At 43.6% G+C, this 21,057-nt stretch overlaps 1 protein-coding gene across 1 annotated transcript in view; it reads right to left on the bottom strand.

The window, feature by feature from the left end:
* Pappa (pappalysin 1) overlaps positions 1-21,057 on the bottom strand; it is a 223,955-nt gene that overhangs the window by 43,058 nt on the left and 159,840 nt on the right. Inside the window, exons 11-15 of the mRNA XM_042678753.1 lie at positions 18,684-18,797; positions 17,518-17,653; positions 14,862-15,075; positions 5,247-5,415; positions 2,339-2,522 (exon numbers count right to left, since the gene is read on the bottom strand). Coding sequence (XP_042534687.1) covers positions 2,339-2,522; positions 5,247-5,415; positions 14,862-15,075; positions 17,518-17,653; positions 18,684-18,797 — 817 coding nt within the window. The remainder of the gene's footprint in view (positions 1-2,338; positions 2,523-5,246; positions 5,416-14,861; positions 15,076-17,517; positions 17,654-18,683; positions 18,798-21,057) is intronic.

Here is a 21,057-nt window from a genome sequence, read left to right as displayed (position 1 = left end):
TGGGGGGGGCAGAGAATTTGATAAGATTGCTAGATCTTTCATTTTTTAAGAGAAATATATCATGTGTTATTTCTTGATCATTCTATCTAGCCAACCAGTGAACATTCCTTATTCACTCTCATTACGTGCTGAGTTCTGAGCCCTTTGCCCAAAGCACTGTCTTCAAAGGTGTCAATTTCATATGACCTTCCTTATTTTTTTCAGTATCTTTTTAAAAAAATTGTCAAAGCTAGGCAGTGGTGACTCACTCCTATAATCCTAACTACTCAGGAGACTGAGATCTGAGGATTGTAGTTCAAAGCCAGCCCAGGTAGCCAGGTAGACAAATTCAAATTCAAGAGACTCTTATCTCCAATTTAGCCACCAAAAAGCTGGAAGTAGAGCTGTGGAAGTAGAGTGCAGCTTCTAGCAAATTATATATATATATATATATATATATATATATATATATATATATATATACACACACACACACACACACACACACACACACACACACACACATATATACATATATATATATATATGAAACAGCACCTTAGTCCTGAGTTCAAGCCCCAGTATAGTCACAAAACAAAATTAATGAAAAGCACTCTCTCCAGGTATCAAAATGCCTGAAACTCAGGCATACACAATAGTACGTGGAATTTTAAGGGTATTCAGAATCATCATTCCAAATTCTGCACACCTCTCAGAATCCCATTCAACCATGACATTCTCTGCAGCATTATGGACCCTACTTGGGTATCTCAAAGTATCTCACAAGTGATATATTGTTTTAGGTGCTTAATAAAGGGGCAATGCTTCCTTCAGTCAGTCATGTAAAAGGGAATGCCCTAAACCTTCAAAAAATCAAGTAAGATGTCACAATTCTGTACATACCTGACCGGAATCCAGAATATTTGCTGTATAATTGCTGCTATGTGTAGTTTTTTTATGCAAGTTCCTTCCTTACTTATGCTGGATTTAGAGTCATCAATATTTCCAGCAAGAATGCTTCTGAGCTCTTCAATCTCTTCTGTTCTGATGTTCTAGAACTTTCTTCTAAGCCGTTCTCTCTCTGGCTTCTAAAATGTGTTTTTTTTTTCCTCCAAAATGCTAGACTCTTGCCACTTCCATATCCCTAATGCCTAGGGGGATTCTCCATGCTTTCTATATAAATCTTTTCTTTCCTTTCTTTTTCTTTTTTCTTTTTTGTCATGGGGCTTGAACTCTGGGCCTGGGCGCTTTCCTTCAGCTCTTCAGATCAAGGCAAGTGCTCTACCACTAGAGCCACAGTGCCACTTCCAACACCTGTTCCTTTCTAGCCAACAGTTCCTCCTTCCCTCCCTCCCTTCCTTCATTTCCTTCCTCCCTCTCTTTCTCCCTCCCTCCATTCCTTCCTTCCTTCCTTTCTTCCTTTCTTCCTTCCTTCCTTCCTTTCTTCCTTCCTTCCCTCCCTCCCTTCTTCCTTCCTTCCTTCCTTTGGAAGTACTTGGAATTTAACTCAAGGTTTCACTTTTGCCTGATAAGCAGTCTACCCCCTTAATTATACCCTCAGTCTTTTGTTATTACTTTGCTTTTTAGATAGGGTGTCATGCATTTGCCTGGGCTAGATTCAAACTATGAATGATCTTCCTCTCTACTTCCCATGTAGCTGAGATTACAGGCATGATCCAGCACTCCTGGCTTTAGGGTTCTACCAACTTCAGAGGGTATCACCCCCTTGCTTGCTAAGTATCTAAGATTACAGGCAGGTACCACTATATCTGGCCTCATCTATCCTCCTTAAGGTGAAGTAGCTGGTATTGGAGAAACATAGACCTGGGCTACAATATAAACCCTACCATTCCTATAGTAGCCTTTGACTAGTTCTTTAAACTTTGAGGCTCAGTTTCCTCCTCTGAAAAATGTAAATATTGTTAACACTTACCTCGTTGGGCTTACACAACCATAATCACACACAGGTGAGCTAGGTGTACCAGTTCCTGGTGTGAATTTCTTTACCCTCTCCTCCTCCCACTTGCCTCCATGCCTCTCTCTGTTTTCTTTATTTTTGGAAGATTTAGAAAGTCTTGAAAAAATTACTGTCATTTTTATCCATACATTTTTTTTCTTGACTGGACAGTCAAGATATTTAAATAGCGACAATTCACACACACACACACACACACACACACACACACACACACACACACACACACACACACACACACACACACACACAAAACCAGGACCACAAATACAACCTGTGTGTCTAACCCAGGGTGTCTGAGATCCAGGAAGAGGCCAGGAAGCAGAGTCTAGTTTTCTCACACAGACAGAGAGAAGCCGCACTGAAGTAAAGGGCCCAAGATACCTTTTAACTGTGCAGGATGGCGGCACTGGAAGGAGCATCTGCTGCCGAAAGTGGTACCCTCCAGGCAGGAGAAAGTGGCGGCGTAGACATGATGGTGGTCCGGCATGCCACAGTCCACAGGCTCACATGCCACCTGCTTGTTCCACTTTCCCTCTGTGCAGGTCACCGTGACGCTGGGTCCCGTCTGAAAGGCAGAGGCAGGCACAGTGAGAGATGGCAGAATGGTCCACCAGTGTGAGACACATCCTTCTCCTCTGGGAAGAATCTCAGTCTCATGCAGACACCAGGAGACCAAAATTTACAGTGTTCAGTGTTAGCTCATGTCTAATAATCTCAACAACAGCAAGAATTAGATATTTCAGTTTCCACTAAGTTTAAGAGACATTGTAATCAACCTCTGGATTACTCGTCTGAAAAAAGGATAAGGGGATTTAAGCCCAAAGACAGTGCTCCTAACGTAATCTACAAAACCTTCCAGATCAGTATTTCTACTTTACTGATGACCATCTTGAGATTCAGAAACCTCACAGGGCATGTTTGACTTCTTTTGCAAAACAGAGTCTGAAACATGGCTACACAGTAGGACTCCAGAGGTCTAGGCCTTCCTTCCTTCCTTCCTTCCTTCCTTCCTTCCTTCCTTCCTTCCTTCCTTCCTTCCTTCCTTCTTTCCTTCCCTCCCTCCCTCCCTCCTTCCTTCCCTCCTTTTCTCTTTCTTCTTCATTCACTCCTTTCCCCTCTCCCTCTCCCTCTCTTCCTACTTTTCTTCCTTTTGGCAGTACTGGCATTTGAACTCAGGGCCTCATATTGCTAGACAAGATCCCTGTCATGTGAGCCACACCCCCAGTCTACCTGTTGGAATGTTTGGGAGACAGCAGGGCATTGCCTGGGATATAGGAGACCTGGATGTTTGCCTCTTATGTTATAAGACCTTGGGTAGTCTATTCTCTTGAATTCTCCCATTGGCAAAATGAATAGATTGAACCCAAGTCTTGTTCTATAAAGAATTCCATATTCTGAGATCCAATGGCTCAGTAGCCAAGAAAGACATGATGAAAAATATTTTTTAAAAAAACTATCTATGAAAACTAAAAAGTTCAACAAAGATCTGAACTGAAGATATTAGGGTGGTGTAGATGGAAGGGTGGGGCTATCCTTGGGTGAGCCAAGTGAACAACTGTCATTGGCAGCCTAGAGGCTTCCATTCAAGGAAGAAGCTGCCAAATCCCACAGGACTGAAGGATGCCAAATGTTGATCTGGTATTTTAAGAGCAAAAGACATTTTCCTTTCCTAAGCACACATCAAAGGGTGTATAGAGGCCTCTCCCTGCCAAAACGACCTAATTGTTCCCATAGAAGTTCAGACCTGCCGTGGCTGACACACAGAAGTAGATTTCTAAGACAAGGAAGTGCAGAAGCTCTGTACACATAGGTGTTCCCAGAAATACATAATGTTTCCTGTGTGATTGCATCAGAGTCTGCCGGGGAGGCCCTGGAAAGTGCTACATCTATCGACAGCTCTGTAATCTTCAAATGCCAGAGCTGGAAGGAGCCTTGCCTGTCTCCTTATCCCCCTCTCCTCGCCCTACCTGAGATTCCCAAAGCAACACACCTGGCTGCAGCAACTTCCTGCCACATCACTCAAAACCCAACCCACTACCACTCATTTCATGCAGGAAATACCCTATCTTCCATGAGCTCTGTCAGTGACCTCTGATGGCTTTCTCTGATGCCTGACTTACAGGTAGACTCAAATCCACACCATGTGGAGAGAAGAAGGGCCTCTGCAGAGCATGGCCTGATCATGGCAAATCCTTCAGCCATCCTCTGCTACCCTAACAGTAATTCCCAGACTTCCTGACTAAGCTGGCCCAGCACCAGCAGACAAAGAATTGACTCTCTGGACTCATAACTCGGGTGACTTGAGAAAGAAAGAAAAATCTCTGTCTGGGGAACTCTCACCAATAGCTTTCCACTTATTATTCCCACATGTGCCAGAGCAGATCTCTCTCCCTGTCCCCAGCACACACTACTCTCTGCCTATCTACCTGCTGGGCAATTTTTATACCACTTCTTCCAGAGCATTTTCCTTAAGTCCTCCTGTGTTTCTACATCCCAATACAGGTCTCTTTATAGTATTTGTCATTATTTGTGAGTCCCCTCTCCCCACCGGCCACACAACAGACTGAGAAGAGTGACTCAAGTTGTTTTGTTCCCCAGTCTAGGGCTTGAATTCAGGGCCTCACACTCAGTCTGCTTTCTTGCTCATGGCAGGCACCCAGCCTCGCCTTTCAGTTGTTAATTGGAGATCTGAGATGATGGCTGACATCTCTTCTGCTTAGGTTGGATTTGTATTACAATTGTCTGGATCTCAGCCCCTTGAATATGAGCCACCAGCATCCCCACTTCAGTCTGTTTTAATGACTTCTGTATCTCTAGGACCAAGTACAACTTCTGATTTATGGTGAATAGATGCAATGAATGAATGAACAAATCAATCAACATCTCATTCACTCGTTCCTAAAGCAGGCTGTTTCATTACAGCAATGATCTGAGTGCAACAGCTTCATTCTGACATGTTCGGCCCGTAGCCTTGTAGACTTGCAAGCTACACAAACATAATGATGTGTGCTATGGAATGCTTTTCTGCACAGGAAGGTTGGTTTGTTGGTTCCTTGATTCGTTAATTCATTGGTATAAATAGGCAATAGATAATAGGCAATAATCTAGCTAGCTAGATTAGATATAGATAGATAGAAGAATGCATGTTATACACAGATAGAAGAGAGGAAAAATATGTAACTCATCTACTCTGTGTGTCCTGCACTATTTTCAGGGCCAGGACTTCAGCAGAGTACCTGTTGCACAACTTTCCCTGGCTGGAAATGCTCTGCTCAGCACTCACACACACCTGGCTCTTGATCAGCTCATCATCCCGCTGTATCTGCAGCACATAGCCCGTCTGGCAGCTCACAGTGCATTGGGCACCATGATAGCGATCGCTGCTGGAGCAATTGAGAGAAGAGTTCTTCACAACCAGCTCCGGACAATCTATGGTCTCACAAGCAAAGTGTACACAGCTGGGGAAGAAGAAATGAGAAGGTAAGAAGGGGATTGCTCACAGAACAGCTTCACACGACCTGGAAGATAAAAGCTGAGCCTCTTCCCAAAATTTCAGGAGGTTAAGGCTGAAGGAGAGAAAGGGGTATGGGTTGAGGTAAAGAAATAGGATTGTGAAAACTGGGAGAGAGTGACGGAATGATCAAGATACATGGTACTCATAAACTGACACGCTGAATCGCAAACCTTTTATACAACAACGTTAAGATAATAGCAAACAAATATATGAGAAATGAATAGGAAAACTCTGGAGAATGTGACTAAGGGCTGTCTTGAAGAGCACAAGTTACAGAGACTGATTTCACATGCTCCCACTTGAAAACTTTGTTTGTTATCAAGTTTCCAACCTTGCAGAGCCTCAGTGTTTCCATTTGTGAAACAGGGATCATTATAATTACAGAAAGCATTTATTGAGTTTCCTAGTAGTAAGACACTAGATCGACTGACAACCTCTTTGTATTTGGTTGGAATACCTATTTTTGTTTTGTTTTTTGTTTTTTTTTTTGGTCCGGTCGTGGGGCCTGAACTCTGGGCCTGGGCACTGTCCCTGAGCTCTTCAGCTCAAGGCTAGCACTCTACCACTTGAGCCACAGCGCCATTTCCGGCTTTTTTCTTTTTGCTTATGTGGTGCTGTGGAATCGAACCCAGGGCCTTGAGCATGCAAGGCAAGCGCTCTAGCACTGAGCCACCTTCCCAGCCCGGAATACCTATTTTTGGAGGGTCATGGACAGAATTAAATAAGTTAATTCAAGAAGTGAACATAGCAGAATTCCCAACACATACTGAGCACTCATTGGTTAGTAGCAATTTGCATGTGTGTACCAGTTCTGGCGCTTGAACTCAGTGGCTGGGCATTATCCTGAACATTTTTGCGCAAGGCTAGCACTTCACCATTTGAGCCACAGCTCCACTTCCGGCATTGTTGGTGGTTAGTTGGAAGTAAGAGTCTCATGGACTTTCCTGTCTGGGCTGGCTTCAAACCACAATTATCATATTTCAGCATCTTGAGTAGCTAGGATTACAGACATGAGCCACCAACACCCAGCTGGTAGCTAGTATTATAAATATATCAACACTCTATTAACTACCAGCTGTGTGACTTTCAGTTAGCATATTACCTCTGTATGCAGCATGGTACCTTTACATTTATCTTACTTTACAGAGGCATAGGATTCAACAGAAGTAAAGATAGAAGTCTTTCATTTCTGTAGAGTCTCTTGTGTATCATGCCGATCTGGATTCAGTATGTTCTTTAAGTTGGGGCCAAATGTACATTTCTCCAGAAAACTTTCCCGTATGTCCCCAGGTAAGATTCTTTACAAGCATCCTCCCCTCCTTCTTCTAACACTGCTGCCTCATCCACATCATTGAAAGCCCAGGGTATGGGTGTCTCTAGCAGGTACTGAAATGCATGGTAATCTTTGCAGATGCATGTAGAAATGAGAGAACACCCCTGTGCAGGGATGATCTATTCTCCTTGTAGTTATGCAAACACTCAGTGGTGTTCCCAACTACTGAATGCTTACATCCATGAGCTCACTCCATTCTCACAATAAACCTATGAGCTAAGTGTTACTCATTTTACAGTAGGAAAAATTGAGAACTGGCAAGATTAAGTTACCTGTTTAAGTTCCCACCCAGATGTGTGACCCTAAAAACTCTGCCCTATAGCCCTCACTAAAACATTATGGAGGGCAGAGATGCCTGATTCATCCTGATGTGCTTCCCTAGGTAATTAGAAATACCTTGCATACAGAAATAAATGCTGGTTGTACCTGACTCTGACTCCTAAGCATGTCACACAAGTAGGGCAGGGGAATCTTACTTTGACTTTTGCCCACTGACCTTGTCCATCTCCCCTTTGCCCCCTCCCCCACCCTCATCCCTAATTCCTGGCCTATCAGATGCACAAATGGCTGGATTTGCATCCAGTTCTTCAAGATTTCTAACAGGATACAGGGAGAAAATTTTGAGCAAATTCGCTTGAGAAGATATCACTATTTTTTTTTTTTTTTTTGCTCCTGTTTCATGATGTAACACTAAGGGCTTTTGGGGGTGGCAATTGCTACTTATCCCCAACATGCTACCTACTGGTCCAAAATACAGTGAGCAGTAAAGCGGGGAGGTTGACAAACTAGGAGCCTCCAGAACATATCACTAACTAAATGCAATTTCTAACTACTTCTAGAGGGCAAGCATTTAATGCAAGCTTTAGAGCTTTCCTGATGTAGCTTTATATATGCACTCTTCCAAAATGCAGGGCAGTTGGCCTTCAGTCACATCTGCTGAGCTCTTATCTGCCATTCCTTTACCTCTAGAAACTGCAGAACTATGCCATGTGGAGACCTCGAAGCAGATATGAACGTAGAGTCAACCCACGAGCTACACCAAACAATGCACCACTCACGTGGTGCGAGGGCTGGTTCCAATTTAAATAGATTTACTCTGTAAGTGACCACCTTCCGAGCTCAGTTCCCTCTGACTTGTGCCTTATAGATTGGGCATTATAACTCTGCCCTCTCCAAAGGGGCAGAGCTCTTATCCCAGGAGGACCCATGAGGGATGGGGGGATAAAGACTTTCTTTGCTTGCCTCAGAGACCATTGAGGTAAAAAAAAAATGGCATCTTCCTCTCTGTTCTGTGCACACTGAAACTGTTTTTTCATAGGAAAATTAGAAAAATAGAGACACCTTGCTTCTCAGAAATGGAACTAGAGCTTATCATTTTGGAGAAATCTGGGATTCAGCTACAGCTCTGCCACTGATTAGTTGTTGAACCTTGAAATTTTTGTAACACCTCGTTGTCCTAGCTTTCTCATCAGCAAGGTAGAAGAAATAAAATAATACTCTCTGAATTGTAACAGGTTGAAATGCCATCCATCCATTCATTTACCTACTGGACACATCTTAACTGGGAGCTCACTGTTGTGTGGAGGGGTGGTGAGGAACAAGTAAGATGCTCTCTACTTATGGAGGAACATGTTCTAAGGGAAACGAATCAACAAGAGCATTTCAGATGGTGATGGACCCATTGCAACAATGAGATGTACAATACGTTATGTCAAAAAACGAACTTTACAACTTTGGTGCGGGGGGGGGGGGGGGGGGGGCGGGGCACGGGATGGGAAGGGCTGGAAGGGGAAACAAAGGAGGAGGCAACAATGCTTGATAAGAAATGTACTCATTACTTTGCTCATGTAATTGTAACCTCTCTGTATGGTATTTTCACAATAAAAAAAGATAAAACATGGTTATGGAATCAAGGGGAAATTATAAAAGGAAATTGCTTGGGAAAGGCAGGAGAATTTTTATTTGAAAAGATCCATCAGGAAGGGATCACTCACTGACCTAAGACTTAAAGGGATCAAACTTCCAAAGGATTGAGGAAGAATGGTTCCCTGGCAGATGGAGGAGCGAGGACAAGGTGGTGCACGGTGTGTTTGTAGCACAGAAAGGTCCGTGCGTGAGAAAGAATGATCTGCGAAAAAGTAGTCTGCCCCTCACTCTCTCTCTGGTACAGAGGAAAATATTTCCTCATCACAGGAAGTACCTGACCAAATGATTCTATAATCACACCAGGATTTGATCCATTTTCTTTATTGCAGACATTCCACAGTGATTTGAATATTTGAATGCACGCTGAAAATGATCTGAAGGAGCTGAGGGGAAATTCGTTTTCTGAACTCTGCCAGCCTTTTTCCCCCCTTAGAACTAGTGTTTTCTACGACGTGCTTTGGGGAGTGAGGCATCCCTGGTTATTTGGCATCTCTGCCTGCACCTGTTTGTTTTTTTTTTTTTTTTTGTTTTTGGCTTATTGATAGGAAGAAAAGGAAAAAAAGGAGCTAATATGTCTCAGGCATGAGCCACCCTGTTTCACCTATACCACCCTATTTGCAACCATGAAATAACTTCTTGATGTAGTAATATTATCAGTGTTTGGGTGTTTCAGACTAAGAGTTCTAGACTGTTTGCCCAAGGGCACTCAGCTTGAATAGAATGCTGATAGAGATTAGTCTGTACGCTCCCGAAGTCCTTGTTCTTCCCTTTGCTATCTTGCTGGTTGGAAACCTTTGTATGAATACACTGTCTGAAAATGATGAAGACAGCCCGAACTGACCCTCTGACCTAAATCCTGATACACTCCTGTCATTCATATCTGAAATACAAAACAGAAGTAAGGAAAACAAAACAAAAGACAAGGCTCTAGTTCACTATTTTTTTTTAACTAGGGGAAGGATTTCATATCAGCGATGGACTGTTCATAAAAATTACAAAAGAAGGGAACAATTAAGGCAAGTCTTTGAAGGTAGAAGGGTGATTTGTTGGGTGGATTTGGGCAAGAGACACAAGTAACTGCATCTATCAAATTCTCACACCTAGGCAGAGATGGAAATCCTCACAGAAGCAGAGTTAGATGCTTTAGTATTTTAATTTTCTTCTTTGTAAATATATGTGTGTGTGTGTGTGTGTGTGTGTGTGTGTGTGTGTGTGTGTGTGTGGTGTAATGTGTGTGTATGTTCATGTATGTATATACATATATATGTATATATAATTATCTTTAGTTGTACAAACAGATTTCAATGTATGAGTACAAAGCACCTTGATCAAGGTCACCCTGCTTCTTCATTCTACCTCATCTATCTCAACATCCTTCATAACTTCAAGTGATCTGGCTCCAGTTTCACATATGTGCATTGAATATTATGGTTATAGGTACCCACCATTCCTCTCTCACACCCCAGTAATCAGTGAGGAGGAAGAGGAGGTAGAAGGATCAAAGTTCAAGACCAGCCTCTCCTACTTCTTTCCTTTGGATATGTATTTCTGTTTAAAAATAAAACCCGTATGCTTATTTACTTATAGATTCCACTTTCTACAGGAAAGTATTATGTGATCCCATCACCAATCTCCCAAACACTGAAATGGAGACTAACCACGTGTACAGAGGACATCTGGACCCTACTGGGATCAGGGCAAAGCAGAGGTTGAAGGGCTAGTGGGGACTTCCATTTGACCCACAACTTAACTTTTGTGGCATGCTGCTTTAGCTGCAATTATGCCATGGAGAAGTAGAGATAATAACAGGCAGGCTGTTTATAAGTCTTTCTGGGATATTCAGATGGAGACAACAAAGAAAAAGCTACAAAAAAGAGGTTTTTGTTCAACATTGGAAAAGGAAAGGAAAACTGTCCTGGTCATCAGCTCTATAGAACCACTCAGGAAGTGAGAATGAAAAAGAGGTAGCATGATAGGACCTCAGTTTTCTGCCCAGAAAGTTACTAAGTAAAATCTGATCCTCTCCTGGACTTTCACGAGCCAACATCAGAGATGTGCTGCAGAGGCAAGGCTTTGAAGAGTGTGAGGTGCAAATTCAGCAAATCCTGCAGAGTCCAGGCAGTTATGTTGAATGACAATGTGAGTTGGGTAGCTTCTGACCGTGGCAACAACAATACTCTGCTCTAGTTCCAGGTTGTCCTACTGCTTTCAAATCTTCTGATTTCTTCGAAGAGTTCCAGGAAGAGTTCTGGTGCTTACTAGGAAATCTTCTGATATTTAAATGCTACCAACTAATTAAAGGCCTAAATCAGGCCTAATCTGCTCTATGAGATATCAGACCCGTAAAGAAATGGAGTCCTAAGAACCACATTCAAAAGCTGGTTTGGCCTCTAACTTGATGGATGATTGCAGGAAATCCATTTCCTTTACTTTGTCATTGAGTTTCCCAATGACTAAGGATGCAGAATTAGGGAATCTGGAAGTCTCAACTCCCAGGTTTGTTATGTTTTATGAAAACAAACAGCAGAGAGACATGATTTCAGAAATCTATGGAATGGGAAAAATCAGATTTGATAAAGATACAGAGTCACAAGAACTTTGGCGGATGGCTGAGTGGGAGATAAACTGATCAACTTGTTATCAAAGAACCAGGCAGTATCCAGTACAGGCAAAACTACACAGGCATCATGCCCAACTGTTCACCTGCCAGCATATCCATCAGGACATCCAACCTACATTCTAGAGCTGCAGATTCCTTTGTGAATTAGGGAAACTAGACAAGGTTATGTAGGCGTCAATATCAATATGGTCTCTGGCCGTCGGTAGCTTCATTTTGGTTTCTGTGTTCCTATAATATGAATCCCTATACGATTACCTAATGGAGTATTCCACACCTGGGGTCCTAGCAGTGCAGACTTAGGAAAGTGTGGATTTAGCCTGTGGGGCCCTTGTAAATCACTTGTAAGTCTACCTTGGCTGGAGAGAGCTCATTTCAGCCACACAAAGAACTTGTTTCCTGCCAAAATGACCTTTTAGAAGTTACTTCTCTATTAGCACTGCTTCTCTAGATATACCAGTATGTAGAAAAACATAGAAACAGTTTGAGTAACAGGAAGGAAGAGAATATGAAAGATAAAAAGAGAAGGAGGAAGGGAGGAAATAAGAAAGAGGGAGGAGGGAAAGGGAGACGAGAGTGAGGGAAAGTGGAATGAAGTAAGATAATCCTCTTAATACATGGCCCGTCGAATTTTCTTTTCTGTTCAGAACCACAAGTTGAGTGGGGGTGGGGTGGGCCTCAATGGCAGGACTGCAGTTTTTCTTCTTGGAGCTCCTTACTTTTTTTTTTTACCCCCCACCCTTTCCCCTCCATTTCCTCTTTCCCCAACTAGGTGTGGAGTTGTGTTTTGGCTAGAATTCCACAACTGGACTGCCTGTTTGAAATCTGATCCTGTTTTCTTGAACCTCTGAATTTATACCAAGCACTGCATAGGGGTGGTGACCCTTGAATCTAGGTCAGAATACACAGCCTGCATTGATTTTGCTATAGCAAGCTTCTGCCCTAGCAGCCTACTGGATATCACTCTGCTTTCCTCCGAAGAAGAGGAAGGGATGAGGGGGTGGGGAAGGAAGATAGGGAGGGAGGAGGGGAAGAACAAGCGACAAAAAGCCAGAAAGAATAGACAGGTGGAAAGACAGAGATGGCAGGAAGAGAAGGAAGGGTACAGGGAGAAAGGGAGGAGGGAAGGGAAAAACTGGTTGGGAAACAGCTAAGTGTGCAGTGCGAGGTTCAAACTACAAGAGACTGAGATTTGTGCTGTAAAAGGTGATGTTATTTACCTTGGTGATTTTGAGAATGAATAACATCTCAGGGCTGGGTACAGTTTTTGCTGATTCCCCCCCCCCCCCCCTTGGTTGTTTGTTGGAATGCATTTGCACATTGGCCTGCTTGGGTCATTTCCTGGGCAGCTTTCTGAACACAGCTGCTGTACTTGCCTCTCTGGGGCATCCAGAAGGAAATTCTGCAGCCCAGCATCCTCAGGCCTTCAGACAGCCTGTTCCAAGCTCAGAAGCAATCTAACCAAAGCTCTTGGGACTGCGTCTTTCTCTGCTGTTCAAAACCAGGATGAGTCAATGCTCACCTAGGACCGTGACAGGTCCTGAAAGCGTTTGTCTCCTTCAAGTGCTTTCAAAAGCAGACAAAACAGGGTTTTCCTCTTACTGCCTGTTTCTCTGAGTCATAACCCTTCCAGAACAGGTGTGAGAGTGAAATAAGATAATGTACTTATCAGGGGCTCAACAAATGTTTGCTCCTTTCTCTCTCCCCTCACCCCTCCAAGCACTGAGAAATCAAAGTCAGCTCGAACTGGAAAGCAACCACAGAGAATGTGCAATCCATCTTCATCATTTAACAGAGAAACCAAGAGAGAAGAATGACTTGTCTACAGTCATACAATAAGACAGACAGGACCAAGGCTCTGCCCCAATTCTGTGTTCTTTCACAACCAAAGAGCTACACAAACGAGCCGACTGATCTTTTTCAGATCTTAAAACAGTTCTTACTGTTTTCGTAGAGCACAGAAACTGTTCTTTAAGGACTCAGAAAAGTCAGGTCTGGCTTTGGTCAATTTGTTGGAAGGTCTGGAGATCTGGGAAAGGATGAGAACACATTATGGAAATGGTCTAATGGGTCTGCATTTTCCATGGACATTGTTTCTCTGGGTTTTGAGAATTAGCTTATTTTTTTAACAGAGTATAAAAAGCTAGGATAATAATAATCATACTTTTTTTTGAAGCCTGGTAAGATGAACTATGACAATGACAGATATGTCAGGAGCTCCTGTCTTGCAGCAATTGCAACAGACTTTGCACAACAGAAGCTGGAGACTGTGGGTGCAAAACAATGTGGATTTTGCAACCACATTTTGTGTCCTCTGTGGGAGGAGGAGCGTGGGAAAGTCTGATGTCCCCCAGCCCTCCTCCCTCTCCCTGCCCCCACCCCCCGACCACCATGTGCAGTGGGCTTTACTCCATGGGGGCTATCAACGAGTCAACTCTTTCTCCTTCTGGATCTCATTAACTGAGTGTGAAATACTGAACCACCTTGAACCTGTCCTTCCCTTTCCAGGGCTCTGAGCAATCTGGATGGTAACACCAAAGTTTGGATGCCCTAGATCAGCTCGGTGGCTGGTTCTGCTCAGACTCTCAGAACTCCACATAGAATTGTGCTCCAAAAACCACCAACCACCCTGAAAAGAAGCTCTCAATGATTTTTACTTATTCGACAGGTTGTTTGGCACTGATAGGTTATTTACTCATCGATACGTATTCATCAGTCGTTTTCACGAGTGTCCCATAATTTGAAAGAGGTTTTTTTGTTGTTTTTTTTAATTTCCAGGGCAACAACGAATCCTTGCAACCACAGTAAGGGGCGGGCTATTACAATCTATTTGTTCCAAAATAGAAATCGGAAACTCGGAAAAGGGTGACTCATGTAAGGACACACTACGGGAGGAACAGTAATGTGGAGATTGAAACCTAAATTAAGAGTGCTCCCCAACCTCATATTCTTTCTAGGAAACATCATCCCCTCACATCTCTGTATGAGGTGTCTTAACAGATACCAGATCAAGTGCACTGGTGGAGCAATGCTCTCTACACTCCATCGACACACGCTGGGACCACTCTAGGGCTCAGTTTGTGAAAGAGAAGTTATACCCATCACTGCATCACACAGTGAACAGAAAGGAAGCAAATACCCCTTCCACCCCATCCATCCTCCTCAGTTAAGGACTTGTGCCTATGCCACTTATGAAGAGGAATCTTCTAGCATTTCAGCCCTGTAAAGTCTAATTCCCCTACCCTGTCTGTTATGTGGGGAGGTTGAGTCCAGAGAAGTAAGCTGCTGTTTCCATCTTTCTGAAAACTCAGCATCTGCACACCAGGTGAGACAGAGTCTCTTTCCAGGGCAAATCCCTGCTTCCTCTGCTAGCCCCAGCAATTCAGGGATTCATATGATCCTCAAGTCCCAAGGCTGATCCAGCCAGAGATCAGAAGATGGAGAAAGGAGAAATGCATAGATTTATCCACTCATCTACACATGGCCCATGGCAATGAGGTGCAGGATGCCTTACCTCTGCTCCGCAGGGCTGTAGGTCTCTCCTCTCTGGCAGCTGCTCAGGGTGACAGGGTCAAAGTTGTCGAAGGAGCGGAGGGCCACCCCCGAGATGGCGACCAGGGGCGAACTGAAGCTCACACGTACCGCCTGGCTGTGGTAGAAGGGCTGGCTGAGGTCATGGACCACAGGGATAATCAGGGGATTGTTCCTGCAGCTCAGGACATGGAGGCCTGTCAGGGGAGACAGGCTCATTACTCAAGGCCAGTCACGCCCTCCCCAACGGGCCCTTCCTGAAGCCCCCAGACCCTTTCATGTCACTGCACAAAAGCACCATTGGGCGGCCAACGAGGATTTTGAGTTTGATTGAAAGTTTCTTTGTCTGCCTTTTTTTTTTTCTTGGTTCCAAATCTTTCCAATCCCCTCCCTCCCCACCTCCCTGCCCCTTAAAGCTTTCTCTTCACCTAGCATCTAACGTCCTTCTCCCTCCCCCAAATGGCCACCTTTGTCCAAGCATCTCAGGCTCTCACTCCCTCCTACATTGCCTCAGAGATTCACAGTTCAGGATAACTGCCTGGCTGGTCATAAAAGTGATGGGAATAATTCATAACCACAGGCCCCTCTCAGGGTGAAAAAGCCCACTGACATGGGTAATCTTCAAGCCCCAGGATGAGTCTTCTGAGGCATGGATCGCTATGCCCAATCTGCAGAGAAGAAAAACTGAGGTACTCAGGCTACACTACGTGTGACCTTTCAGATAGATGGACCACCACTGCAGTGCAGGTCAAGGACAATCCAAGACTGCCTCACACAAGAAGCACTCCGTAGTCATGCGCATGCCTCCCTTGGGCTGGCAGCAGGTACCCAGATTTAAAGAGGAAAATGCGGACAGGGACTGAAAGTAAAATACATAAGAGTAGGATAGAAGAAAAGGGGATGGGGCCGGATGGAATTTGCAAAAAAAAAGAGAGCTAGCTAGATAATCCTGAGTTTCAAGGTTGGTTTAGCCACGTTCTGATGAGGAGACTCTAGTAAACTCCTAAAACTCCATTTCTATGTCTGGGAAACCCGGTGATCCTATCTGTTCTGGCAGCTTTGCTCGGATGGAAGGGTTTCTCCATTGTGGATGCATAAAGCTGCTGGCTTACTCGCTGCCTTTTCTCTGTTCGTCTCTCAGGTCTCTGCAACCTGTGCTGGGGATGTGAGGATGCGGAGGACAGGAACATACAGTAGGGAGGGACTGGTAGCAAGAGCCAAGAGGTTTCTGGGGAGCCAGACTTCTCCCCCTCTCCGCTGCGAAGCCTTTCCTCAGAGCCCTTTGCTGAGCCAAAATGACTATCAAAATATTTGCTTCTCACTTTGGGAAATTTCCCAGGAATCCAGATAAATCCAGAGGGGTTTTCTTTCTCTTCCTTATTTATATGTCTGCACCCTCCCCCTACCTTTAAAATGACTGAATAAATAAACATGAAAACAAAACATCTTCCCTTCTCCCTTGGCTTCTACCTGACCCTGAAGTGACCCCTTGTCTGCTTGCTTCTTAAGGGGTTTTGAAATGAGCTCTCTGTGGAATGGTGTGGGCACAGCTTTGAAGTCCAAGCTCCAGTGCTGGCCCGGAATTCCAAACACTTGGATGGGTTACCCAGATCTCTCTAGGGTAGGCTGGAAAAGAGAGGGTGTAAAAGGAATTTCTTAGTGAGACTAGGAAGTCATGATTGCTAGGCTTCTTTCAAAGGGTGTTATGGTGACACAATAGTGTCAGTATCTCCTTCTGACCTTAACACGGGCATCATTGCATTGTGCCTATGAAGACAGAGATGCTGAGAGGTTAAAAAACTCTGCTCACACTCTCTAAGAGAGGGAGGGAGGAATAGGTATGGGATTCAAATTCTGGTCCCTTTCCTCAATACTGTGGAGCATATAGGCATTGTGGGGAGAGGGAGGGGGTGGACAAGGGACAGTTATTATCCCTGCTCTCCCACCTGACTCAGGGTTCAGGGTAGATTCCTGAGAGGTAAGACCTGATTCTGATTCCTCACCCACTTGCCCATTTCTGAACTCAACAGAATTTTTACTTTCCATGATCCCACAGGGAGCTTCTGGGGGGGAGGGTAGTGAGAGTGAGAGAGAGAGAGTGAGCGAGTGAGTGAGTGAGAAAGAGAGAAAGACAGAAAGAGAGAGAGGAGAGAGAGGGGTGTGTGTGTGTGTGTGTGTGTGTGCTGGTGATATGATCACCATGGGGGGGGGAGTTCTCACAGAAACCTCTGGTTATGTTTTTGAACCCTGAGTACTTATTCAAAACTTGTGTGACCTGAGATCACTCCCACCTCTCCATGAGTTGTAGAGCTAAAATGGCTGATAGCAGGGGGAAACAAATGGCTCTTTCTTAGTCTCCTTCCCAATAGTGTCTTTGGAGGATCCCGGGGGATGCACAAGGTTAAAGCTATCTGACAAAAAGGCTTTGCCATTGACTCCTTGTCTGTATACCTACCAAATCCATGTTTCTCTGCATCAGCTACATTTTTGATTGAGGCAAACAGAATGTCCAAGAGTAAAGAAGCAAAAAGACAAAAAGGTAAGGAAGAGATCATGTCTAGCTCATCCTCACATCCACCCATGGCACATGAGTGGAAGCAGGTAAAGAGAGAGAGGTAAGCTCAGGAAAAGATGCTTGCCTAGATCGTGGCTCTGGTCTTTGGTATCAAGTAACTGCACGCTGATGGTCTCTTGCTTTTGGTCTCCATAGTATGTCCCATCAGTCACCAAGTGGACAATGACAGCTGTAGCAACCATTGGCTGAGAGAAATATGTCTGAAATAGAGAGACATGAGAAAGTCACTTAGGAGCTTAGCCACATGGAAAGGAAGCAAGCATTCTGGGGTGGATCTGGGGGCAATCTTCCTCCAATTCAGGAATTAGACCCAGACAGGAAGGAGAAAGCATGACACACAGACTCTGAGATTAGAAACCCTGCTTCAGTCCTGGGTTTGCTTCCACCTAGCTGTTGATGTTGAGTGGAGAGCTGGGCTTAAGTTTCCTCCAGCATTAGCCTGTAACTAGGTAACAAAGCAATGGAGCAAAAAAAGAATATATAAGGCCCTTATATGTCTGTGAAAGTTTAAAGTAAATCAATGATACATAGATTAAATAAATAAAATTTATAAATCTTTTTTTTGTCAGTCTTGGGGCTTGAACTCTGGGTTTGGGCGCTGTCCATGCACTCTTCAGCTCAAGGCGAGTGCTCTACCACTTGAGCCACAGCACCACTTCTGGTTTTCTAGTGGTTTATTGGAGATAAGAGTCTCACAGAGTTTCCTGCCCGGGCTGGCTTTGAACTGTGATCCTCAGATCTCAGCCTCCTGCATAGCTGGGATTATAGGCATGAGCTACCGGTGCCCAGCTAAAACTTATAATCTTTAATCAGGACTACATAAGCTAACATGTGACAAGTGCTATGTAACAGGAGGTGAAACAGGTGTAGAGCTAGAAGCAAAAAAAAAAAGTCATTTTCCCCCTTTGGAGATCAGTGGAGTCTTCATGGAAGAAATTCTGAAGGCCTGGAGTACAAATGAAGGCTTAGGAGGCAGTGAGTGAAAATAATCATCTCCAAAGTTACCACTGAGTTTGGTGGTTAGCTTGAGATGCCATGGCTCTTAAAACTTAAGTTTACCTATTTCATGTACATGTTCAAAAATAGAGCGATGAAGCCTGTTGAAATTTTAAGAAGGAGGGGAATCTAACGTACACTGTAAGATTCTAAGTATATATTGCAATGTCACAACATCCCTGCTGTGCAACTAATATGTGATAATAAAAACATTTTAAAAAATCATGAGCTTACCTGGAGCCAGAAAGAGGTCTGAGAGACCTGGGAATATGGGTAACTGATGGTGCAAGGGTACCAGGCATGCTGGGAAATGCCTTCACTGAGGTCGATCACCTTGGTTCGACAGATCTAGAAGAAAGACATAACATCAACAACAAAAATCGATGAAATCTCAACGTGTCAATCTACCTTAATACAAGAGTAAGTAGAGATGAAAAGACAAAAAAAAATCTGTTCCAGGATCCCAGGTCCTAAAGTAGGTAGTCCCTGATGCTGTAAAGAAAGGAAGAGATGATCAATTTGGGGGTCAGAGGTGACGGGGACAAATTCTGCAGGAGCTGACATTGAAGATAGGTCTGGAAGACATTATGGAGCGAACAACAGAAGTGCAGGCCCGGAGGAAAGCAGAAATTCAGAATGATTAGGTGGTGATAAATTGCCTGATCACACCAAAGCTCTGAAAAAGTGGCAAAAAAAGAAAGTGGAGGGATTTGAACTCACAGAGGCTTGAGTCTCAAGCAAATGGTTTTAGAACAAGTGTGCAAATTGTGCTGTGGCCTATAGTAGTGATAAGGAGAAGGCCATGAGTGCAAGAGCCAGTGGCCTTTATATCACTAAAGAAAATCAGTTCCATTACTTTACATACACATTCACATGTACAAGCATACATATATACACCTACACACACACACACACACACACACACACACACACACACTCCTTCAGTGGCAGTCAAGGCCGAAGACCACTGAGAGAAACAGGAACTTTTCAAACTTAAGAGTTTATGCATCAAGTGTCATTTGTTGATTGACTCATTCATTCAAAATGGTATTTATTAATTGATGGCTATTTATCAAACCTCTGGGATATAAAAGTGGGCAAGACAGATGTTAAGGGCAGAGAGCTAGCTTAGTACACATATACTAAGTAATTACATACATACAGAGAACAATTGAGCTCTTGAGATTGGCTGAAGGTTGTCCCAAACTGTTCTCTAACACATGATGTGGCTCTTCCCTCAAAACCTCTCTGTGAAGCTGGGTGCCAGTGGCTGCCATCTGCAATCCTAGTTACTCAGGAGGCTGAGAGCTGAGGATCACAATTCAATGTCAGCTCTGGCAGAAAATAATCTGTGAAACACTTAATTAATCAATTAACCAGCAAAAAGCCAGAAGTGAGGTGTGGCTCAAGTGGTAGAGTGGTAAAATGTCAGACTTGAGCAAAAGCCAAGCAAGAGTGCAAGGTCTCAAGTTCAAGCTCCAGTACTGGAACATTTTCCCTGTAAACCCTGGGTCTGTCATTTCACATCTGCATTTCATAGGTCAATCATCTGAGAAGTAAGGCTGATCCAAAGAGTGTTAAGGAACTGAAAATCTATGAAAAAGAGTAGCAAGACAATCTATTCTCAACCAGAATAAGCAAACCGGAAAACATATAAAATAAATACATAAACAAAAAAGCAAATAGAAAAGTACATTTATTTACAAGAATCAAAGATGTCCATTCCTGAAGTACATATAAAAATATCCATACTATAACAAAGGATTAGGAAGTATCTAAATTTTCATCTTTTGGAAGTGGTTCTATGATATATGAAATGTTCATGTGTCCGAATTACATTGGGTGAAAGAATATTAGAAGGAATTAGCTAGATTCATACACAGATGATACTAAAATACACAGGATGATATTAAAATATTGAACACTTGGCCCAGGCTAATCACAACAAAAGGTCTAGTAATGCAGTCAAAGACATCAACACAGAGAGATGGTAAAAACAACACTGAGTGACAAAAATAAAGTATCAAGAGCTACGTAATTATAATGCCATCAATATAAAAGAGATCACACAGGGGCTGGGAAGATGGCTCAGTGGTAGAACTCTTGCTTTGCATGCATGAGGCCCTGGGTTCGATTCCTCAGCACCACATAAGCAAAAAGAAAAAAAGCCAGAAGTGGCGCTGTGGCTCAAGTGGTAGAGCGCTAGCCTTGAGCTGAAGAGCTGAGGGACAGCGCCCAGGCCTAGAGTTCAGGCCCCACGACCGCCCCCCCCCCCAAAAAAAATAAAAAAGATCACACAAAACAAAACTCTATGTTGCCCAGGGATTCATAAGAATTAAAAATTTCAGAGGAATAGTAAACATCTAATTCAGGGTGGCCATTGCTTCTGTGTCTCAAGGAAGGGAACTGTTAGTAGAAGCTGGGGATAAATGGGGTGTAACTTTATCTGTAGTTGTGTAATTCTCTTACAGAAAGAGACTGGAAGCAAGTAGAACAAAATTTGCATAGCTGTCAACTCTAGGTAGTGTACACACCTGCTGTATAGTGTGAACATCTGTAAGCACAGGTGTTTGGGGTTTACCTTATTCCATGTAATTTTATGATTTAT

Source organism: Dipodomys spectabilis, unplaced genomic scaffold (assembly GCF_019054845.1).
Source record: "Dipodomys spectabilis isolate Male_0828 unplaced genomic scaffold, ASM1905484v1 ptg000046l, whole genome shotgun sequence".
In the NCBI taxonomy this organism is placed as follows: domain Eukaryota; kingdom Metazoa; phylum Chordata; class Mammalia; order Rodentia; family Heteromyidae; genus Dipodomys; species Dipodomys spectabilis.
Note: the sequence above shows the minus strand (reverse complement) of the source record. Positions and strands in the feature narration are given on the sequence as shown.